General features: G+C 41.7%; 1 protein-coding gene across 1 annotated transcript; it reads left to right on the forward strand.

The window, feature by feature from the left end:
* Positions 1 to 1279: 1279 nt before the first annotated feature.
* On the forward strand, positions 1280 to 24724 carry LOC309866675 (multiple C2 and transmembrane domain-containing protein 2-like; the record flags this gene model as incomplete). The annotated part of the gene is made up of 4 exons (XM_082734457.1): positions 1280 to 1373; positions 8273 to 8697; positions 23298 to 23360; positions 24513 to 24724. The coding sequence occupies 4 exons, from the start codon at positions 1280 to 1282 to the stop codon at positions 24666 to 24668; spliced, it is 738 nt and encodes a 245-aa protein (XP_082590583.1). The 3' UTR covers positions 24669 to 24724.
* Between the last annotated feature and the right edge of the window lie 716 nt (positions 24725 to 25440).

The raw sequence follows: 25440 nt of genomic DNA on the forward strand, positions 1-25440 counted from the left end.
AAACTTAGTCCTCCAAAACTCCTAGAACTATGTGAGTTCAACAAATGCTAGGATACAAGATCAATTAAAAAAAAATAAACTGCATTTCTATATATTAGCAATAAGCATGTGAAAATGGAAATTAAAATACCACTTACAATTAAATGGTGAAATATTTGATATAAATATGATAAACCAGGTATGGGAATTATATGCCCAAAACTATAAAATGTTTATGGAAAAAAAATTTTTAAAGAACTAAATAAATGGAGACACATACAGTGGTTGTAGATTGGAAGAATGAACATAGTAAATATGTCAGTTCTCCCCAAGTTAGTTGATCTACAAGTTTCATGCAACTTTTATTAAATTTCTAGTGGATTTTTGTAGATACTGGCAAGCTTATTCTAAAATTTATTTGGAAAGGCAACAGGTGTTATAATAGCTAAACAATTTTGGAAACGTGGTAGAAATTACTATATCTACTAAAGGAAACAGTAATCAAAACAGGAAGTTCTGAAAGTCTATTTTATATCATGGTAACTCTAGTTAATACTGTGTTGTATACATACTATATTGAAATTTGCTAAGTAGATCTTAAAGGTATGTGTGTGCAGGTATGTGTGTATTGTGAGAACGTACGTGAGGTGACAGATATGTGATAATTTGCTTGTGGCAATCATTTTGCAAAGTATATGAAATGACTGTTATATACTTAAAATATATGCAATTTATCAAAAATAAAAATTAAGAAATGTAAACCTTAAAAGACTATAGAACTTGTTGAGCGGAAGACCAACCAATCAAAGGAATAGAATAGAGAACCCAGAAATAAACCCACAAAAGTATAGGACAATAAATTGAACTTCATCAAAGACCAATTTTTGTCCTCTAAAATGCCTTAAGATAAAAAGACAAAACACAAACTTAGAGGAAATATCTGGCAAAGAAATCATGGCTACAATACATAAAAAGGGGGCACCTGGGTGGCTCAGTTGGTTAAGCATCTGCCTTTGGCTCAGGTCATGATCCCAGGGTCCTGGGATCAAGACACACATCAGGCTCCTTGCTGAGCAGGGAACCTGCTTCTCCCTCTGCTTGCTCTGCCTGCTGCTGCTCCCCCTGCTTGTGCTCTCCCTCTGACAAATACAATACATAAAATAATGACAAAACCATAAACAACAAAACTGGAAAATGGGAAACACCAGGAAAGTACAGGTTATCAAAGACCAATGGATAACAAGCACATGAAAATATATTCAGGATCATTAGTCTTTAAGAAATGCAAATGAAAACCACAATGAGATATCACTATGTGGCTATTGAGACAGCTAAAATTAAGATGATCCAAATGCTGGGATGCAAGAAACTGGATCTTTCGTATCTTGCTAGTGGTAATGTAAAATGGGATAGTCTCTCTGGAAAATATCTTAGTAATTTCTTTAAAAACTGAATATACTCTTCTCATAGAACCTAGTAATCATAACCTTGGACATTTATCCCAGAGAGATGAAAAATTACATCCAGATGAAAACCTGTACTTGAATGTTTATAGTAACTGTATTTGTAATGATCTCAAAATGGAAACATCCTTATTGTCCTTCAATGGGTGAAGGGTTAAAAGAACATTACTCAGCACTGAAAATGAACACAATATTGAAACATATACCAAATTGGGTGGACAACAAGGGTATTATGCTTTGGGGAAAGAGCCAGTATCAAAAAGTTACCTACTACAAAGTAATAAACATCAAATTGTAAAGGAATGAAGGAAGTGTGGTAGGTTAATATGACTTTGAGAATCTGACCAATAAGAAGAAAAATACCAATTTGAATGATTTCTTGAATTTGCCATCTTTCTATTTACACCATTGTTATAACTAATAAGAGAATCAATATATTGTACACATGGATACAATTATTTTTAAAATGTGTCTTTTTTTCTTTAAGCCTGAAATATATGACTGAACTAACATCCTTCATAGTGAAAATGGTTTTGTGAATCACAAATTCTATGCCATATTGAAGAAACCCATCTGCAATTTTGTTTACAATATTCTCTCTTATTTAGAAGATTCAGTAAAATGGGAGAAATTTTATTTATCATTCTAGGCTCAGGAAGAAAGGGAAAAGAAAAAAATAAAGATTTGTTAAAAACCTGGGAGTAGTTTCTTCTATTATTCTCTATCACAGCACCCATTTATTTTCTTATAATATCATTCCTATTCTGCAATTTTTATTTTACATCTGTTTGCTTACTTATATTCTGTTTGCCTGCTGGTCCATCAGAATGCAAATTCCATGAACACTCAACTACTATTACTGGGGCCTATGCCCTTACATTATCCTTGTGTAGATGCGGGAAAATAATTTTCCTTTTACCCTCCTAGGTTATTGGCTGGGACCCTCCTGTAATAAAAAGACAATTTTGTTTTTGTTTTTGTTTTTTCCCTTGTTCGTCTAAAAATGTATGTCCTGTATACAGGGGAGAGACCCAGGAAAACTGAGTAACTCCCCAAAATGGCCCAATCTAGCACCTTAAATACTATCTTCAGCTACAGACAAAGATGTTGGTGGAGGGTGAGAACGCCAGTTATGAGAGGTTACTGGGAAAAGCACACTAAATAAGGGTAATGTTATGTAGATTTAAGTCTTTGATTTCTCCACTGAGGAGTTTCTAGAGACAGAACCCTCCCCATCTTGAAAAAGAGATGCCCTTACAAGGGGAAATTTCCCTTATAAACCCAAAGATCTCTTACAAAAGGGTAACATCTACTTGATTTTCAAAGCTTCTCCTGTGTCTGCTGTTTCTTAAATAAAATAAAATAATCCTTATGCCCAAAAGATCGATTTTTGGGGTGAAAAATTCTGTTCCCCTTCACCTGCTCCACATCAGACTCTATGTATCAGTACATATTTATGTATGCAGAAATGAATGCATAAAATATTTGATACTATGTTTTAAAAATCTAGCTTAAGTGAAAAAAATTTACTGACATTTATAAGGGAAGAAGTTATTTAGGTAATACTGAGTATCTGTATGTACCAGGCATTACTCTAATTGTTTATAATACTTATCATTGGGGGAAAATTGCAATCCACCTGAATTTGTTGGCCCTTATGGAGCTTACATTCCACTCTAGTGAGCTTACATTCCATATCCATGGAATTGATTAAGGGTTCTGGAAATGGATCATCATATGTAATAATACTCTGCTGGGACTAGAAGAGGAATAAAACAAATGGTTTGCTCTCTGATTAAAGGAGATATGCCAGTGTCCTTGATCTTTCTTCTCTTATCTACAGGAGGAAAATTTGGAAGGATAACTAAGAGGAAGCGATAGCCTAACCTCTCTTTTCCAAGTTTTTGTTTTGAACTATTAGCTGATGTAAGTTTGGCACACTTGGAAACCTTTACAATGGAAATGTGGAAATGAATTTTAGGCACTAAAGTAACGGAACTACTTGATATTCAGAGTGATAGTAGATGTAGAGAGCTGAACTGCAAAGTGACATAGGCTAGACCAGGAGGAAAAGGCAGTAAATCCAGTATGGTACTGTTTCAAAGCTATTAATTTTTGAAAGGAACCATGCCCCCGCCCCAGCATTATATCTGCTAAGTATATCTTAAGATTGTCTTTCCTCTTAATACAGTAGGTCAAGTATTAATAACTTTAATAACCTAACATTTAGGGAAAAAACTAGTAAGAATATTTTGTTCTAAGACTTGATATCTAAAAAAAAAAAAAAAAAAAAAAAATGGCTGTAATAGCATCGTCACTCTAACAGCCATAACAATCCTCCAAATTGCAGGCGTCTTGCGGCGTAGTCTGTAGCAAAGGCATAATTCACAAGTAGTATCACTTATTGACCATTTACTCATCAGAAATTAATAGCAAACCTTTGAAGCCACTTAGATCTCCATGATACCATCAAGAAACATCGTCTTCGAAAAACTTTCCTCCGTATACTTTTTTCAGAGGGGGACACTGGAGTCACTTGAAATCTAAGTTCCCAGAGGTGCTTGGGAAAACAGTAGCCTCGCTCAGAGAGACAAGAAAATCAAATGGAAATTTCTAAACAAAAATGCTTTGCTGTTTTTTAAGATCTCATATAATTATTTCTACAATAAACACAGATTATTAAAAGATACATAGGTGATCTGGTTTGTCTTGAGATGGTGTAAATCGGGGTGCCTGGGTGGTTCAGTGGGTTAAAGCCTCTGCCTTCAGCTCAGGACATGATCCCAGGGTCCTAGGATCGAGCCCTGCATCAGGCTCTCTGCTCAGCAGGAGACTGCTTCCTCCTCTCTCTGTGCCTGCCTCTCTGCTTGCTTGTGATCTCTGTCTGTCAAAAATTAAAAAAAAAAAAAAAAAAAAAGATGGTGTAAATCTTTTGCCTTTCAAAGAAAGATGTATGGAGCCCTTTCCACAACTAGGGTTGTATAGGGAAGTCAATGAGCAAGACATTCTTGAGGGGAACATCAGGAAAAATATTATGCTGAACACTCATTGTTAGGGCAACACATTAGGGTCATTTTTAAAATAGAAATAGGTCAAAGGAATATGGTCATGATTTTGTTTCTGAGACGTTCCCTGCTCTGGGATCTGTGGTGAATTGCGAGATTAACCTCGGGAGGTATCCCAGAGCAGCAGCAGCTTCAATTAGGCATTTGCACGTAGGTGTGTGAGGGTGTTTGTTCTTGGGTGTGCGTGTGTGTGTATGCATCTGTGTACCTTCACCAAGGCTGAGGAAAGTTTCTATTTGTCACATTGCCTCTCCCTTCTCGAAACAAACGTCGTTCTCCCAACCTGACTCTCTACTTGATAGATCAGACTCGTAATGCTTACTGTGTGAATTGTCCCATCCAAAAGAGGCCTTATAAATCCAAACTCTGTTTATATTTTTACACCCAGATTCCTCAATCGGCACTCCATTGTATTTATGGTGTCTAAATTGCTCCACCAGATGAAATTTTATTCAGGGGTCATTGATGTTGGCTTCACAAGGTCACTTTAAAAAGTTTATTTCCCAGATCCTATTGCCATGAAGGGGGTTTCCTAGGCAATAGCCAATGTGCTTTGGCACGTGGCTTTCTGGCCCTGTAGAACACAGGGCTGTTTGCCTCCCAGCTTGCTGTTCTGAAGTAAACATTCCTTGTTAGAAGATGGGATGCTGCTTCAACCTTGAAGGCGGAGGGAAGGAAGAAATAGCATTTTCTCAATATAAGCCTCTGTGATAACACCAAAATGTGAAACTTTATGAATGCTGTTTGAGAGATTCTATTTTTTGATAACTCAGAAATTGCATTTTTGGCAGGGTGGCTTCAAAAAGAGAACACTAGGGCTTTGATTTGGTCCTCTGTTTTTATCTGCAACTTTAATCTATATACGGGGAAGGTTTTCTTTGACAAGTGTGTGTGTCTTCTTTATGGCTGAGTAGTTAATTTGTGTGTGTGTGTGTGTGTGTGTGTATCTTTATCCATTCATCTCTTGATGAATGTTTAGGCTGCTTCCATAGAGTTTGGCTATTATAAATAATGCTGCAATAAACATGGGGTGCATGTAATACTTTGAGTTAGTATTTTTTTATTCTTGAGGTAAATACGCAGTAGTGCAATTCCTGGATCAAAGGGTAGAACTATTTTGATTTTTTAGAAGTTTCCATGCTATTTTCCATGCATCAATTTGCATCCCTACCAATAGTACATGAGGGTTTTTTTTTTCTCCACATCTTTGCCAATATTTGTATTTTCTTGTGTTATTGATTTTAGCCATTCTGACAGGTGTGAAGTAATATATCATTGTGGTTTTGATTTGCATTTCTCTGCTGATAAGTGGTATTGAACATCTTTTCATGTGTCTGTTGGCCATCTGGGTATCTTTGGAGAAGTGGCTCTTCATGTCATCTGCCCATTTTTAATTGGATTATATGTTATCTGGGTGATGATTTATTTAAGTTCTTTATATATTTTGGATACTAACCCTTTATCAGATATGTCATTTTCAAATATCTTCCCCCATTCAGCAGGTTGCCTTTTCATTTTGTTGATTGTTTCCTTCACTGTGCAGAAGATTTTTATTTTGACATGGTACCAATAGGTTATTTTTTGTTTTATTTCCCTTGCCTCAGGTGATATAGCTAGAAAAATGTTGCTATGTCCAATGTCAAAAAGATTACTGCTTGTGTTCTCTTCTAGGATTTTTATGGCTTCAGGTCTCACATTCAGGTCTTTAATCCATTTTGAGCTTATTTTTGTGGATGGTGAAGAAAGTGGTCAATTTCATTCTTTTTCGTCAAGATTTGACTTTGACTTGATCCCTAATGAGTCCAACCTGTAATATGTCAAGTCACCCCTTTTCCTGCATAGTATTTACCACTCTGTATAATTACATGTTATTTGTGAAGCGTTCCTGTAATTCACACCTAACTGTTTGTGGGAAATACTTTCAATCATATATTCTGAAGCTAAAGCTCTGAAGCTTGCATTTCTTGAGATTTCCCTTATAGTTTTGTCAATTTTTCTGACTTGGTACATTGGAACAAGAACAGGCCTCTTACTTCTATAAATGCTTTTCTCTTTAGTCAACCTTATTTTTACTATAAAGTTTTAAGATTATCAGGTGGAATTTTTGTCAACATGAGTATGTGTGTATACTTCAAAATGTACCTATCTTGGTGGAAGGGAAGATGGTAACTTTAAAGCAGGGATTGGCCAACTACACTCTGCTGAATTTACGTCAATAAAGTTTTATTGGAACACAGCCACACTCATTTAGGTGTTGTCCATGTCTCCTTGGGTGCCAAACAGCAGAACTGAGTAATCGTGATACACCATGTGTCCTATAAAGTCTTAAATATTTACTGACTGATTTCATACAGAGAATCTTTGTCTACCCTGGTTCAAACTCTACCCTGGTTTTGGTACATTGGAACAAGAACAGGCCTCTTACTTCTATAAATGCTTTTCTCAGTACCTAAAAGGTACTGGTTATTTAATAATATTGATTAAAGATGCTGTTATTGTGGTGGCAAATTTTGGCTCTGCTTTTCCCTGGGGCAACATAAGAAAGTAGTCTTTTAGTTATGAAACAAATATTTTATGTGTAGAAATTATGTGTGTGTGTGTGTGTTTAGGGTAGACAACATGAGTTAACTACATGTATTGTGAGATGAGTACCACAATCAAGTTAATTAACATATTAACTTGTTAATTTGTAAATTTCACCTCACATATTTAGAACTTTTGTGTATGTGTGGTGAGATCACAGAAGATGTATTCTCTTAGCAAACTTCAATTCTACATGGCATTATTAAAAAAAAAACGATATGAGATCACAAGTGTTGGTGAGGATGTGGAAGACAGAGAGCCCTTGTGCACTGTTGTCGGAAGGTAAACTGATACACATGGAGAACAATATGAAGGTTCCTCAAAAAACTGAAACTAGAAGTATTATATGACTCTGGGTATATATATCCTCCCAAACTAAAATCAGCATTTCCTCACTCCCTTGTTCACCTTAGCATTATTCACAGTTGCCAAGATGAGGAAAACAATCTAAGTGGTTATTGAGGGGTGAATGGATAAAAAAATGTGAGACACATTGAGATATGAGTTAGGCATCTGGAGAGAAGGAAATCCTGCCATTTTCAACAACATGGCTGAACCAGGAGGGAGGACATTAAATGCAGTGAACTAAGTCAGAGAAAGCAGTTTTCTTATGAAACATTCTTTTCACATCAACCTCACAGTTCCATTCATGACTAGAATTTTTCTATGGCTCCTCTGACAAAAATGTTAAAAATTCAGTGTCTTAAAAATGCTTTAAGGGGGGGCGCCTGGGTGGCTCAGTGGGTTACAGCCTCTACCTTCAGCTCAGGTCATGATCCCAGGGTCCTGGGATCAAGCCCCACATCAGACTCTCTGCTCAGGAGGGAGCCTGCTTCCTCCTCTCTCTTTCTCTGCCTGCCTCTCTGCCTACTTGTGATCTCTGTCAAATAAATAAATAAAATCTTTAAAAAAAATGCTTTAAAAGTATTTGTAAACATTACCAACCAAATGTTTCCATCTCAGTCCCTTAGTGGAACGTGTGAGATTTTCCAGTCACATCTTACACTTCGATGTGCTTAGATACTACCGAGAAGGCTCATTTGTGTTCTCTCTCCTCACATGGTGTTTTCTAGGAGCTGCTGCGGTTGTTTCCCACACAGAGGAGCTCTCTCATGGAGTGACTTCCTGGGTCTTCAGGCAGCCATGGAGGATAAACCGTCTGTCTGGGGCTCTTTGAAACAGCGGAGCAGGCCTTTGTTAATCAACCTGAGCAAGAGGAGGGTGAAAAAGAACCCGAACAAGCCCATAGACCTACGGGCAAGGCGTTCCCTGGACCGCCGCCTCAGCCTCTCTGTCTGACCTCTTGGAGGCTGAGGCCTTGGCCCCAGAGGGCAGGCCTTAACTCTGGGCCCCAGTCATCGTACACCTCAGTGCCCAGCAGCCTGTCCACAGCGGGGATCTTGCCCAAGAGCAGCAGTAGCTCCTTGAAACAGTCTGAGGAGGAATTGGACTGGAGCCAGGAAGAAGCCGACTACCTCCATGTGGTGGAAACGGACTCCGAGGAGGCCTATGCCTCTCCCACCGAGGACAGGAGGCCTTCTAGCAATGGCATCCTGGATCTGCTGCAGAAGACGCCGGCTGGAGACGAGGCCCTGGAAGAGCCAGAGGTGAGACCAGGGCTGGGCACTTTCCTGCTCCTTCTTCTGTTTTTCTCCTTTCTATGTGTACTCCTTGCCCTTGGAAGATTTGGTTTGGAGTTATTTTTGTGGTTCGCTTGGATGGAGAGAATGTCATTTATAAGAATTTAAATTCAGGTAATATTGATTGCACCCACTGTTCCCATTTGTTTTAGGGTTGACCTCTATGTATTTTAAAACTATTACAAATAACCTCTCTGGGATACTTTAAGGCATTAAAAGCCCTATTGGATGAGTTTTCCTTTTCCCATGTTCCTGGCAAAGAAATTAAGAGCATAACTTTTCTTCGAACTTTTTGCTTTAAGTGTGTGTGTGTGTGTGTGCGTGTGTGTGTGTCTCCACCACTGCTCAGTGTTATGGTAGACAAAAATGCATGTTAATATTCCTTTAAAAAAAAGATGAACCATGAAAGACTGTGGACTCTGAAAAACAATCTGAGTGTTTTGGAGGGGCGGGAGGTTGGGTGAGCCTGGTGGTGGGTATTACGAAGGGCACGTATTGTATGGAGCACTGGGTGTGGTGCGTAAACAATGAATTCTGGAACACTGAAAAGAAAATTAAAAAATTAAAAATAAAAATTAAAAAACATTAAATAAAATAGATGAAAAGTGTTCCCCAAATGTGGAAGAGGGAGTTTGAAGACGTGGAGTCAAAGTACAATTTTTGGATGTCCTCTTGCTGGCTTTGAAGGTAAATGAAGGACACATGAACCATCGAGTACAGGTGGCTCTAAGGCTAGGATAGAAAAGAAAACATAGTCTCCTCAGACTTCCAGAATGAACTCTTCTGTGCAGACAGTGATTTTAGCTCATGAAGACCTATTTCAGATTTCTGACTTCAAAAACTATCAGAGAATAAACTGATTTGTTTAAGAAAAAAAGATTTTATTTATTTATTTGAAAGAGAGAGGATGAGCAGAGAGAGGGGGAGAAGCAGACTCGCCTGCTGGGCAGGGAACCTGACATGGGACCTGATCCCAGGACCCTGGGATCCCAACCCGAGCTGAAGGCAGTCGCTTAACTGACTGAGCCACCCAGGGACCCCTGCATATTCATCTTCCTAAGAAATGTATGAATGTGTGTCTCCGTTTGACTGTCAGAGGGTTTGAACTTGCTCCAGTCTCACTTGTATGTGTGTGCATTTGTGTGTGCTTGTGAACACGTGTGCATGTTTGCCTGTGGACAGCTTCACTTGCATTCTCTAAAAAAAAACCTGAAGGATGCAAATTCTTATGGTTTCATTGATTTTTTAATGCTTTAGTATTTTGATGAGATAAATAGCCAAATACAATTATGAGAAAATCTTGTATATCTAGAACACGTTTAATATAAATTCAGTCCCAGATTAGTAAATCATGGTGACTGGTTTAATGTGTTTTTTTTTTTTTTTTTTTTTTAAATTCCCCATCAATGACACTAAAGTATGTTGCAGCTTTGAGGGAAGACGTGAATTTTTTTTTTTTTTTTTTGTGGAGACTCTATGTTTCTGTTATAATTGCATACAAACCTGGATCTTCAACTGGGATTTTTGTTATTCAACCAAATTTTTTTATTTAACCAAAGACTGTTATATATTGGGGTGTCATATATTTATATTTAATTTTGTCATATATTTGGGTGTCATTATGGAATGGATCTGGGATATCTGGAGTACATTGTGACCAGATTCCTTTGGAAATTTGATGATAAGTCACGATTAACCATTCAATGACTTAACTATTTTTTCTTACCACTTACTTTTATGAAATTCTTTTCATAACCATGTTACAGTTTTTACCATTGTTTATAAATTTGAAATATGTTTTTCCAGTAATCAAAATATAAATCAGTAGGATTATTAAACATAATTCATAATTCATAGTTTGGTGTGAAGGGGGTAAATATATCCAATGTAGAATTGGATACTGAAGTTTATCTTCTTGTTACATTATTAACTGATCAGAAGAAAATGTGTGGGTTTTTTGGCTTTGATAGGCTAACACTCTCGGATTAGAATTCTTTTAAGATTACTTTTTTTTTTAAGATTTTATTTATTTACTTGACAAAGATCACAAGTAGGCAGAGAGGCAGGCAGAGAGAGAGAGTGGGAAGCAGGCTCCCTGCTGAGCAGAGAGCCCGATGTGGGGCTCGATCCCAGGACCCTGAGATCATGACCTGAGCCGAAGGCAGAGGCTTAACCTACTGAGCCACCCAGGCGCCCATGATTACTTTTTTAAAAAAGACTTTATTTTTATTTATGGGCAAGAGATAGAGAAAGCAGGAGCATGGAGGGAGGAGGGGGGGAGAGGGACAAGCAGACTCCCCTGAGTGGGGAGCCTGACGTGGGGATCAATCCTAGGACCCTGAGATCAGGACCTGAGCAGAAACCAAGAAACAGACACTTAACTGAGTCACCCAGGTGGCCCCAGAATTTCTTTTTTTAGGTTAATGCCGTGAAGTTGTTTTGCTGACTATAAATATTCGAGTACCTACTCTAACTCAGGCACCATAAAGGTCATGACTAGAAATAGAGATGGTTATGAAAGTAACCCTGCCTTTAAGTTATGAGGTATTAAGAGACAGCTTTGTGTAGCTCTAAAGGAATCTTAAGAGGCAAGAAGATATTGGAACTGTCTGTGCCAAACATCTAAGCCTTGCCTCTTGGCAGCCTGGTGGTTGGAGGATATCAGTGCATGGGGATGGACACACATTGTGACAGGACGTGAGGGCTTGCCCAAGCTGGCATAGATTTGATCGGTGAGGAAATATGGTGGACACAACCTGAAGTGTGAGTGGGGTAGTTAGGAGGTGGTGAGAGTTTTGCTGCTCCTGACATAGGTGTTTGAGGAACTTTCTGGTGTGATGTGTGCTAGGAAGGGTGGTCTGTGTTGAGGGGCTGTTTATGGATGGTAAATGGATGGTTGGTAGTGGTTACTTTCTCTTCTCTGGGCTAAATGCAAAGCTCTTGGAATAATTTATTTTAAATAATTTTCCTTTTTAACTCACCCATGAAAAGAAAGCAAATTCTTTTTTTTTTTTTAAGATTTTATTTATTTATTTGACAGAGAGAAATTACAAGTACACTCAGAGGCAGGCAGAGAGAGAGAGAGAAGGAAGCAGACTCCCTGCTGAGCAGAGAGCCCAATGCGGGACTCGATCCCAGGATCCTGAGATCATGACCTGAGCCGAAGGCAGCGGCTTAACCCACTGAGCCACCCAGGCGCCCCAGCAAATTCTTTTTTTAATATTTTATTTTGAAGTCATCTGTGCCCTGAATCTGAGGTTCGAACTCACAACCCTGAGATTAAGAGTTATGTGCTTCATCAGCTGAGCCAGGCAGGTGTCTTTAAACCTCTTTTTTGAATACAAATCTTCTGCTTCTATTTTCCTGTCCTAGGACGTGCAAAGTAGAAACTGAGAAAATCCTCCCATGGTCACTTGAGTGCTACGTATCTGCTTTGCTTGCAGAGGATGGCGGGACTGGGCTATAGCTAATCAGGCCTATGGGATCACATGTGGTCAAGTGCATTGCTCTGTTTATCCCCCTTTTGAGCTCCCTTCCACCATATTGAGTGGGCTTCTCCCACGACCCGAGGATCTAGACTTTATTGCATGGTATAGAAGTTACCACTCCCTTGCTTATCTTCCCCACTAAGCTGTGTAATTTGGTCTGTGGGTAGGTCTAAAGGAGTCATGTCTAATTTGTCTTTGTTTTCTTGGGGCCTTGCTGTGTGCCTGACACAGAGCATGTGCTCAATCACTATTTACATATGAGGAAATCAACGATAGTAATGAATCCATTCAGGTTCATACAGTTTTTACCAGTGTCTTTGTTGTAAGTTCTCTTCAGTTTATAATTTCATTAAAGTCAGAATTTCTCTGTTTATTTGTTTAGGATTTTTTAGAAAGAAACATACTGGAAATGAAATTTCTATCTATATGATTTCACTGAAAACAGAGAGATTTAGACAGGTATAGACTTTTCAGCCCAAGTATGATACTAGCCTTAAATCTGAATGTGTTCTTCTGTCTTTTTTTCAATGAAGATGGAAGTTCTGGTGAATCCATGTCATGTGAGTTTGGGGGTTGGTGAATCTGTCTCTAGGATACAGGTCATCTCTTTTCTTCCTCATGAATAGTGGACAGGTTACTATCACTCTCATGGAATGGGAGAAGCAATGAGGAGGGAAGAAAGGATTGGCGTGTACTGGGCTGTAGCTAGTCAGGCCTATGGGATCACATGTGGTCAAGTGCATTGCTCTGCCTATCCCCCTTTTATCTCCTTCCACCATATTGGGGTACCACAAAGACAATAAGATGTTTGCTGAGTATTCGTGGTGTGGCTGATATTATTTGTAGCTTTCCAGAGCGGGGAGGGGTAAACCAAGGAGCATCTGTGGTTCAAGTACCCATTGATGTTTGTCTCCCATGTTTTATGTCTAAGGGCAACTTCAAGGCTGAACCTGCAGCAGTGGGATAACACCCCAGATAATGATGTTGGCTGAGTGTCTTCCAGTTTTTTCCCCACTCCTGTCAGGGTCAGCAATGAAGTGAGGCGTGGGCTTACATTTAGGGGAAATGGAATGAGAAAGCAAAGAAAAAAATTAAGAGGGAAGAGGAAAAAGGGATGTGAGAATGTAGAGGCCACATGGAAGTCTGAAATAGTCAAGTATGGAACAGTCTCACTGTGGTGCTCAACCATCCCTAAGACCAAAGTGGAAGAAAGTCATTTTAGAATAAAGGATGCATTTGCTGGAAGAGGATTCTCCAGAATTTTCTCTTGGGTCCCAGATTCATACCACACTGGATAGTCCACAGAAACCTGATCACAACTGGTTCTGGCAGAATTCTGTCTCTCTGAAGTGCTCTCACAGATACAAACATTTGTTTCTTGGCAACATCACCATTATGCACCAGGTGGCACCCGTGAAATGACATGAAATGATGTTAGACTGTTCCCCTTTCCTTGCTTCTCATGGTCTCTGTAATCTTCAGAGACCCATCTCACATCTGTCTTCTCCTCTCCCATAAATTCTCTCAATCCTTCAAAGCCCAGCTGAAAATTTCTTTTCCCTGTTTGGGTTTCCTGACTATATAATCTGTATCTTCCCCCTACCTTTGTTTACACAGCATGTCACTTTTGCTATCATGGAACACTAACATTATTCTGCTTTCTCTAGAAATCTGTAGAGGGAGAAAGGGTTTGGAGCAAATAGAGGGAGTAGGGAAGGGAAGGCAAATGGGTAGTCGGCAAAGGTGTCACTGAGTAAGATCCTGAGAAGATCATTAGCTTCCAAGACCTGTATTAACTGTCCACTGGCCATCTGGCTCAGAGTACCACCTCATGATAACCCAATACCCATGAGACTGAGCTAGAAATTACAAATGGTGACTCATATGCAATGAGAATGAAATACTATGTAGACTCTCCTATTTATTTTGATATAAACAGCTCACTGTGTCATTATTGTCAAGTTATTTGGGAAGTCAAATCATAATGAGCATCAACTTCATTAAAGTGGAGTGAGCAATAATTATATCAGGGCCTAGAAATACTTTGGAGAGCCTGTTGGGTGTATTGGCTCTCTGAAGTCAGCCTGCATTACAAGTCACATAGAATCAGGAGACTGTTTTGTGGACTCAAATCCCTGAGAAGAGAATGGATAGGTTCTGCACTGAATGGTGTAGATAGCCATCCATCTCCCAATAGCGATTGAATTCTGAAAATTCCGAATGAGGACTTGACATACTCACATTTTGTTGGCTTGGGCCAATGACATGATGCCCACATGCCAACCTGCCTAGGCCATGAGGCCAAGGTTCTTAGAGTCCTGTGGGCTGGGCTCTCTCTTCCCTCCATAGGGTTCAGGACTAAGTCCAAACTTTCATCCAGGTCTTCTTGCATGACCTTGTCCTCTTTTGGATTGACACACTATTTGATTAGCTGTGTAATTATCACTTTCAGTCAGGATGAGAACCTCACATGGTTGCCCGGCAACCAGATTGTCTCCTTTACATGACTTTGTATGTCTGGCTTCTGATGGATGAAAGGTGGTCTTACAGTTTATCCTGCTTGATGTCATCACCAAAACTTGGGGATAGGAGGTGGTAAAGGGCACCTTTTTTTATTGCCAAACCCCTCCACCAATTTGTATTTTCATTGGTTGTTTAGAAGTTGGCATCTCTCTCTCTCTCTCTTTTTTTTAAAGATTTTTTAAAAATTTATTTGACATGCAGAGATCACAAGTAGGCAAAGAGGCAGGCAGAGAGAGAGGAGGAAGTAGGCTTGGCTGAGCAGAGAGCCTGATGCGGGACTCGATCCCAGGACCCTAGGATCATGACCTGAGCCAAAGGCAGAAGCTTTAACCCACAGAGCCACCCAGGCGCCCCTTGAAGTTGGCATCTCGTATTAGACTGGGATCTCCTGAGGAACAGACACCTTTTTTTCTTTCCATTCCAGCTTTCTGCACATCTCATTTATGTGGAAAAAAAAAAAAATATATATATATATATACACACACACACATTTAAAAATATTTAATTATTTAAATGGTGGGAAGAAGGAGAGGGAGAGCAAGAATCTCAAGCCAATTCTGCATGTTGAGCGTGGAGCCCTGCGTGGGGTTCAGTGTCAAGACTCTGAGATCATGACCTGAGCTAAAACCAAGAGCTGGACACTCAACGAACTGAGCCACCCACAGGCCCTTACATGAAATATATTGACTCATGTTTCTCCACAGCTGATTTTCAAGCCACAGGCCATGCTAGGTACTGTGGGGCTGCATGAATTTCTGCTGGGTTGGGGAAGGTGGTGATACATGGAGGCCTGGGGGAAGGAGGGCGGGCTCTAAAGGAATTCCTAAGTGTCAGGTTAAATACAGTTAAGGAGACCCAGGGGTAGAGTAGCTTCTTTTTTCTTCCCTTTTTCCCCCCTTGCCTTTGTTCTTCTCACTTCCTTCCCTGGTACTCATTTTATAAGATACTCTCTTCTGCTTTATAAAGTCAGGTATTTAGAAAATACAGAAAGTTGCCACTGGTTCCCCTCCTTGGTGTTGATGGTGGAGTTGAGCATAGGCCCAGATTTCACAAAGACAATGACAAAGATCTGAGGTGGTCCGGGCCCCTGATTCGTGCTGGATCACTGGGCAAGGTGAATGGGGAGGAGTCATGTAGCAGGTGGTCAGGAAAGGGCCTGAAGAGGGAGGGCATATCCGCTCCAACTCAGGCAGGGAATAAGCCAAGTTGCTGAGTTTCATGCAAAATTTTAAGGCCAAAAAAAAAAAAAAAAAGGCTCTTAGCTCAGAAATAGAAATAGGTTGAGGGCACAAGCACCTGACATGGTTTGCATATTATGTTTGTATTTATTAGTTATTATAGTGGTTTCTACCATTACATTTCCCAGAATAAAATGGGGGCCCGGAAGGTTTAATGACTTACCTAACATCATCAAGCTGGTGTTAGAGCCAGGAGCTAAATCCGGGACTGTCTGAATCCAAGTGCAAAACTCTATGTACATCAGGAGTTTGGAAATGAGATGACTCAGAGCCTCTGATCTAAAAAAGTTGGTAGTCAAAGGGAGATTTTTCTTTTTTAAGATTTATTTATTTTAGAGAGAGCTCACACAAGCAGGGGGAAGGGAAGATGGAGAGAGAGAAAGAGAAGCTCCAGGAGACTCCATGCTGAGTGCGGAACCCCCAATGCGGGGTTTGATCCCAGCACCCTGAGATCATGTCCTGAGCCAAAATCAAGAGCCGGGTGGGTGCTCAGTCGACTGAGCCACCCAGGTGCCCCTCGAATGAAGGTAGTTATTTTTGTGTGTCCACTGTGCCCTCTTAAAGGCGAGGATAATTATAGTGGTTGAATGGCCTTATTGTCGTACTCAGCGACTAATAATCCTGAATGAAAGGATTATTGCCTCCTACCACCACATTGTCCATGTAGTCGCCCACTGGGGACTTCCTGACATTTCATTTGGCAGTTGAGGTTTTAAATAACTAGCTTTGTTGCTAGCTTATACAGATGAGTTGAGTGGTTTAGAGAAGTACCTTACCTTATTGGCGGTTTCCAGAAACACTACCAGGCAACCTCAGAGCTTCAGTTTCATGACCACAGAGAAGCACAGTGACAAAGCAATACAGAGGAACTAGCTTACAGCTGGTACAACTGAACAGGTACATTAATTTCTCTACCTTTCAGTTATGTGTTCTGTACTGTTAGTGATTTATCTCCAGAATCATTCCTCAGCATCACCGTGTCCACGAGATGGGCACGTCAGCCGTGTTCCAGGATCTTCTGTGGGGTTGGCCTCTTTCTTCTTCTTTCTTCCCTCCTTTCTCCTCTGTTGAGTGCCTACTACTTGCAGATGCTGCTGTAGACACCAGGAACACAACCGTCAACCGAACAAACATCCACTATCTCGTGGAGATCTCATCCTGGTCCCAATGGGGGCAGGCTACAGATATGTTCAGAGAGGGCCAGGTGTAATAGAGAAAAACAAAACAGAGAAGGTGATTGGGAGTGCTTGAACAGAGAAGTCCCAAAAGACCTCTTCTGAGCTGGTCGCATTTACCCAAAGACCTAGAGGAGGCAAGGAATTCAGGTGTGTCAGTGCCTGGAGAAAGAGCTTCTCTAGAGGAGAGAAGAGTAAGTGTACAGGCTCCAGGAAGGCAGAGGAGTGCCTGGTGTGATTCAGGAATAGCAGGGCAGCAGTGTGAGGGGACAGTGGTTGGGGATGTGAGTTACTTTGGAGGCTGTGTGCATCATGTGGGCTTTCCTTTTCTGTTGGGCAAGCTTGCGAGATCATAGGGCTACCTGGGGGTACCAAAGAATGGGCTAAGAAGGATCCCTTTGGGCTCAATAATGGTGTTGCTCACAGGAAGGGGTAAGTAGTATACAGGTGGTGCTTATAACACCTGCTCTAGACCCTGGGAATAGCAGTAAGTAGAAGCTTTGCCTTGGAGGAGAGCCATGGAGGAAGCATGCACAGGTCAATGAGCTGTGCTTATGAGGATTGGGGGCACTGTCCTGAGACTTCATTACCAGCCCTCTAGCTCTGTTGTGATGAAAGTATCAGAGGGAAAGGGATGGTTGGAATGAAGGAAGGGTCTTGGTTGGCTGACCACCTTCATTGAGCTTTTTCCTCCAGTCTTCCTAAACACATCCCCCACCTTAATAACAATCATACTAGTAAGACAGCAATAGTAACAGAAAGGCCACACCAGTATCGCTTTCTGAGAGGTTACATATAAGGACCTGTGCTTGGTACAATATAAGAGTATTATCTCATGGGACCACATCTGTTTGGTTCCCTCTACATACAAGCAGCCTAGTAAAGTGTCTGGCCCAGAGACAGCCTTTCAATGAATTAATTTTTCTCCAAATAATCTGTAAAGTAAGTATCTTTTTTGGCCCTTTTGGAGATGTTCTCATGTCTTGAATTTTAAGTAAATTGTGCAAGAACCCAAAGATAGGAAGTAGAACAAGTAGGATTCGAAATCAGCTCTTTCTGACTCCCAAGTCTCGTCTCCCCCGCACAGAGCTGGGCATTCTAATTTTGGATTCTCCTGGATCTGGGCACCGTGAAAAGAGTGGAGGACCCAGAACACTCCAGTAAAAGCCCAACTCTTTAATCTCCCTTCAGCAACCAATTATCCTGTTCACGTCGGCTTCCTTATTCCTACATCGATGATACTGATGACAGCCTGTGGGCCCCTTAACAGGAGCATGTGTGTATTTGTAAATTACAAAGTGCTAAGAAAGTGTAATGGGGACCATTATTTTTTTAAGCTACCTGCTGGTAACAAGCGTGAAAACAGTGCATGCAAGGTGAGTGGACAGATATTACTGAGCGTGAAAATAAAGGTTGATTATACCAGGGGTTGGCAAACTTTTTCCACAAAGGGCCAGATAATAAATATGTCTAGCTTTGTGGCCCACAAGCCTTTGTTGCAACATCCCAGCCCCGATACGGTATCGTGAGATTAGCCATAGATAAACATGTCAATGAATAGATAGGACTGTGTTCCAAAGTTTAAACCTAATCTGTAGAAGCAGGTGGTGGGTTGGATGTTGCCGACCAGTGCTTTAAACTGACATGTGATTGAATAGAGCATATTTGTATGAACACATGCGCACACACACACACACACACACACATGCATGCATGTGTGACTTCTAGTTTGCATCTCAGTATCCCGGGGTAATCACTTATAGAGAACAATCTTGGGAGTGTGTGGGGGGGAACTAACTAGGTAGCTGACAATTGTACAGTAAATAGCCCCTTGAAAAGTTGTGTACAAATTTAATAGGCACGAACTCAGCCATTTGGTAGACCTGGATTTTTCTCAACTGACGTCTTAATTTTGTCCTCACATCGCCACGTGTGTTGTTTTGATTCTGTCACTGTATCCAGGCTCTGCGTTGGGGTCTGTCTAGCCATCCCATCTCCTTCGTGCATTTTGCTACTTCCTTTGTCTGGTAGGTGTTTGTGTGTATGAACGCTGCCATCCAGAGTGTCCCGATTCTCGGGAACCTAGATGCGGGTATGGTGGTTAAGTAAATCTGTATCCATGTACTGTTCGCTATAGTGACGTACTCTTGAGTGTTGTTCAGACACTGTAGAAGTGCTCTTCTCAGCCAGCGTTTTACTCACTTAGCTTTTCGGGATGTGGGTTTATGTCTCCTTGTATTGAGGTTTAAATGCCCAGCAATTGTTTACATGATTTATAATTTGGCTTCCTGTGTGTGCTTCATGGTGAGAGCATTCGATGAGCCCCATGGGAGGGGGTATTTGTACAAGATCACGCTTTGCACACACAAAAGGAAGATGTTTACTCTCATCTGTGTTTTGCTCTTAAGATCCTTGGTGAGTGAGTAGGGGAGATTTTCTTTTTTATATCATTGGCCCATCCATGCTCATTTCTTCCCATATCCTGCTGAATTTTAATAAACCTGCATTCGTGCAGATAGAGGACTCTCAACTAAAGAGAATGCAAAAGATACTACCTTCTCACCAATTTCTATTTAGGTAGAAAGGAAATACCAATGCAAAGTCTGTGTCTTTAAAAACCAAACCAAACCAAAAGCACAAAAACACTCACCCAAAAAGCAGCAATGAGAGTTGTGTGAGAGCTGGCTAACCTTATACTAGTTTTTATGCTAAAATATTGGTGCTATATTTTTTTAGTCATATTAAACTTTTTTCTTTTTTCTTTTTCTTTTTTTCTTTTTTTTGAGAGAGAGAGAGAATGCATAAGTGGTGAGGTGGGATGGAACAGAGGGAGAAGAAGAGAAAGAATCATAAAAAGACTCCATGCCCTGTTCAGAGCCTGATGTGAGGCTCAGTTTCACAACCCTGAGATCATGACCTGAGCTGAAATCAACAGCTGGACACTTAACCTACTGAACCCCCAAAGTGCCCCTGTCATAGTAAACTATTTAGTGTTCATGGTATTCAAAATTATTTATCATTCCCTGAGTCCTTGGAAATCATTTGGTTGAAATGTTTGAAACCCGCACTTGTTGGATAAATTACGACTCATGTATTCAATGGAATACTATTCAGCAATGAAAAAGGTTTAATTTAAACAATTTATGCAGAGGACCATGTGGATGGGTTTCAAAGGCATTGTGTTGAGTGAAATATGTCAGATGTCAGGTTTGCATACGGTATGAATCCATGTGCAGGATATTCTGGAAACGGTGAAACTACTTAGGGAAGACAGGCTGGACCCCAGTGGGCTTGAATGAATGAGTGCTATCAGGGAACAGAACTGTTCTGTCCTGATTGTTGTCATGGTCCCACAAGTCTATATGTGGCTTAAAAATTGTAATGCTGTACACAACAATTTTTGTGTGTTAACTTTTCAAAAGTCAAATGAAAAACAGAGTGCTTGATTATGCTTGTTGAGAACATCAACAATATATCCTCGTGATTATGGGATACCAGGGATTCCTATGAGGAAAGTCATCACTGTGCTCTTTTTAAAGAAGAACTCATTGATGCAGTTACTAGGTTTACAAACAAGTGAAATCATTTAACTTCTACTCAGTGGATAATACCTTCGTCTCTATGCAGAATGGAAGGGAATAGTCAAGGTTATGTGTCCCCCAGTGGCCGTAACTTGGTCCTCAGTGTCTATGTAGCATTTCTGCTCTTCTTTATGTGATTACTTTCCTTCGTTGGTGTGTATATATGGTGTGTGACAGTTACGGTGGCTGTGGGAACCATAACTTTAAGTTCTGTGACTTTTCTGTGAGTAAAACCAGCCATAATATTGAATTAATGTCATTCTTCACATTTAATTTCCATGTTGTTGTAAGTGGAAGACTTGTCACATATTTGAGTAAGAGCTCTGTGCTCATGTTTGATAGCGTGTAAGTGACGGTGGTTGTGTGGACTCATTTTGTCCCTTAATTAATGTTATCATTAAGCACAGAGAGGCCAGTTTGGGGCAGAGCATGTTGAGTGTGACCTCTGAGGGGTGATGCTTTAAAGCCCCTATCCGTCCACCATTCTCCTTGGTGATAGAAGATTCTGGGCCACCACAATCTTTGGATCTTTGGCTAGTAACTGTGCACTCTGAATGGAAACTTTGAGCCCAACAGTGGTAGGTTTGTGATAGGTTTGTGGGACTGCAAAATGGGAGACATTACCAGTGGGTCTTCAGGCTGCAGAGGATCAGACAGGAGATGTTTTTTGTTGGTTCTGCCCGTGAAGATGTGTCTGGTCTCTCTTTGCTTCGTAAATCAGGCAGAAGAGTTGCTAAGCTTCCAGGAAATAATAGTGTGCAGTGTAAAAGGCATGAGGGCAAACATTGAAATTGGGGGAGTAGAGTGAGATTCTGATTGTCTTCCTAACGCGGTCTTCAGATAGTCCTGTCCACACACCCTAGGATGTGTTTTTACATAGAGCAACAAGGGAAGTATGAAGAGCCAGAGAGGAGAGTGACTAGTGAAGGCCCCGCTGGTGCCTCCCTTTCGGTCTGCTAACAGGTCTCCCACATACAGGGTTGGGGATCCTTTCCTGTCTGGGCAGCGGTGGTCCTTCCAGGGCCAGGGGCCTCTAGTGGCTGTGGTGCTGGGGGCCTAGAGGAAAGGTCGAAGTGTCTGAAATCACCCTTGTGATCGTGATGAATGAATGAGAAGATGAATTATATACACAGTCAAGCGACATGAGGGCTGGGATGGGTGGAGAAAGAGGCCTGTGTGAGAACCACAGATGAAGGAGCCATGGGGCCTCCATTCTAAGTGGGGAGGATGTGTGATGCTTCAGGCCATCCTGGGATCAGGGCCCATTGCTGCCTGGTTGTAGCATTTCATGATGTCACTGCCTGCAGAGGGGGTGAACTAGAGGACCCCAGCTTGTCTGTAACCCCTCACATCCCTCCATCTCCTGGGGGCTGCTGCTTGGGAACCCAGATTCTGTCACTGCCTGAAGCTCTACTTGAGAGAGACACACACATACACAAGCCGTGTGTGTGTGTGTGTGTGTGTGTGTGTGTGTGTGTGTGTGTGTGTGTGTGTTCATGTCTTGGAAGGTAGCCTACCCTCCAGGCAGGATCTCTGACTTGTGTTTGGCTGTCCCTGATGAGCATTGTGGATGGGAAGGCCCAGTGAGTGACCACAGTGCTCCTGGTCCTCAGAGTGTCTACCCTCAGCGGTTCATGGTCATCAAAGCTGTCTTTGCAGGTTGACTGCCTGCCTCAGTTTTCCTGAAACTTTGGAGTTACCCAGCCTTGTTTGGAGGGAGAAATCCCATGTTTCTCACACAAGAAATCAGCCCTGGCTAAGGCACCAGCCCAGCAGGAACATATCCAAAATGCGGGAAGACCGTTAACTCATGTCCCTTACACTCTGCCTTTCTGTGCAGACAGCTGTCCTTATCTCCAGCCCAGAATACCTCAAGGGGTCCGATAGCTCTCCTGGACCCTGAATCTGCATCTAAAACCTGCACAGTGGATATGTTTACTGTATCCCACACTAACTACCGACCGTTTCCTTGCCCTGTGGGATCATTTCATAGGTATCTTCAGTTAGGAAAGCCACACCCATCCCATTCTGAGCTTTCATTCAGAATTCCATTTTTTACTTTTTTGCTTGGGGATTGTACAGACTCTGGAAGATAAGGTGGGAGGAAGGTCTTCTAGATCACATTTTGAAATGGTCCCTCCTGAGCGATGATCCCAGGTCTCCGCCATGTGATCTGCCCACTTCTCTTTGGTGGCAGAGGACCAGGGAGGCCCGCGGTGGGAGGGACCTGGTGGGAGGGCTCAGGTGCTCCCACTTCATGCTGCCTGCCCACTAGAGCCTGGTTGAATGAAAGATGGCAGAGCAGCCTGGTGGTAGAGCAGAGTCAGCCTTGTCTGTCCTCCGATCGAGGACTAAGTTGGCAGAGGCTGTAGCCAGACGGGCTCTACTGAATCCAACTGTTATCGCCAACCCTGGCCACGTCTGTGGGAAGGCAGCCTGCGCACTTGAAATTGACCATGCAAATGGCAGATTCAAAGCGAATGACCTGATAAAGGCTATCTGTCCTTGTAGGCTGATACCATTTTGCCTTTTGAAAGCGGGATTTTTTTTCTTTTTTTACAGAAGCTATGCGAAAGTGGCGATCTGAATGCTTCTCTGACATCCCAACAATTTGAAGAACAATCTGTGAGTGACGTTCCTTAAAAACAAACACTGGAGTAAACATGATTTCTTAGCAAATGTGTGGATCTGTATTTCTTTGCCTGTTTTTGAAGCACGCCGAAGCAGATCCACCTACAAAGGCAGGCCTTGTACATTATGGCTGGGAAAGATTAATTTGGGGTCTATTAATCTGTCATATTGGGACCGATTTTTCTAAAAATACAGAGCAGCTAGGCAGTTGAGTGGGATGGTAAAGGAGACAAAGCCATTCGGAAGTGCTTCGAAACCTGGATGGGGGAAACTTTCAAAAGAAGGCTGTCAAGGGAGACCCAGCCACAAAATTGATTAATTGAATGTTCAATAAGTGAACAATAAATTACTTTATCTGTCCTCTCTCTTTGGAAAGACAAAAATTTGAGCTAGAGTGCAAAGTTCTAGTTCAACACTTTAGTTGGATACATTGAGTAAATATTCAGAAATGGACTTGAGTCGACCTTGTGGCCGGTAGGAGTTGATGAATTCCTGGACAGGGAAGTGAGCCCTGTTGAGGGGAAGCAAGACTGAGGGTAAGTGGAGGAGACACCACAGGGGAGGCAGGGAATGGAGGACAATTAGCAAAAGGGAGAGCGCTCAAAATGTGTCACATGTGGACACGGGAGGGGTATGTACCCGACGGATGTGTGGGCTCCGGGTTGACGGTGGAGTGGTCGTGAACAGAAATGTGGAGAAGGTGTGCCAGGGTGGAAAGGTTTGGTGGGAAGGGAGAGAAAATGAGGAAGCTGCTTTGCATCTGAGTCTGGACCCATGTCTATGGGACACACGTGGAATCCGCATGTGCTACTCCCTCCCTCTGGGCTGCCCCTTGAGTTCCAGAAGAAAGAATCCTACCAGAAATCACTGAGCTTTAAGGGTATGTCAGATACTGGCTTACCACGTGTGTGATTATGTTGGGACAGAGTTAAGATTGCAAAGATATGATCAGGAGTTCTGGTAAAAAATCCCACTGGGGAGAAACATGAAGGATGTGCTAATAAATCATTGTAGCCAGGCCATCAAGCATGGGGTGTGGGAGATGCAGCTTGACGATTTGCCTCTGTAGTGAGTTTTGCTTCAGCTCTGAAATTCTCTCCCTCGATCGCCAAACAGCAGACTTAACCTACTTCTCTGTCTGTGTAGATGTTTGGGGAAGCCAGTGATGGCTTGAGTAACCTGCCCAGTCCTTTTGCCTACCTCCTCACCATCCACCTGAAGGAAGGCCGGAACCTGGTCATCCGGGACAGTTGTGGTAAGCCTGGCACACCTGCGTCTGTACTCTTATATCTACGTGATTAGGCAACAGAGTGGAGCTCAAATCTACACCTCTTAGGTGTCAAGGCCTTTGCAGCAAAGTATTTAAATCCGCTGAATCTTACTGTCTTTTACTGTTATTAAATTAATAACAATAATGATAATAGTAATAATCACATAAAGTTGTTTTAAATGAGATGAGACGACGGTAATAGCTTTATGCCTGGCATATAGCAACTGCTCAAGAAAATGTTCCTTTGATTCTACTTTAATTATGCATAAGAAAAGATGTGATTGCATCCATAGCATGAAGCCAAAACTGAGATCACTTTTTATTTCAGGGCAAAGTGAGAGGGCAACTGTGTTCTAGAAGCTGGCTGGCCTCCCCATCCCCCAATGCAACTGCTGTGCTCTGGTTGTCAGGCAACTGTTTACCTTAGAGGTAGAGCGCCCCCCAAGGTTCTGAGCCTTCAGTTGAGACCCAGAGAACACTGGCCTTTGGAGGCAGAGCTAGGGAGCTCTCCACAGCCGTGGATGGCCTCCTGCCTGCCATAGATCCATTTCCACTTGGTCCTAGACCACCTGTGCGGTCCTGCACTGGTGATTTCTGAAAGCTGGAGACACGTATCAGGTCTCCGTGGATTTCCCTGGGAGATCCTGGTATAAACTGTGAAACTGGTTTTGCCAGTGAAGAAACAACACATTTTGAGAAGGGTGAAGGTGTCAGGCGAAAGGTGTTTCGCCCACGCTGAAGTCTGTGGAAAAGGCAGTGAGAATATGGAACCGCTGACACAAGCTGATGATGCCCGAGGTCTGC

The sequence above is a fragment of the Mustela nivalis genome, assembly GCF_964662115.1.
Source record: "Mustela nivalis genome assembly, chromosome: 6".
NCBI classification, from domain to species: Eukaryota; Metazoa; Chordata; class Mammalia; order Carnivora; family Mustelidae; genus Mustela; species Mustela nivalis.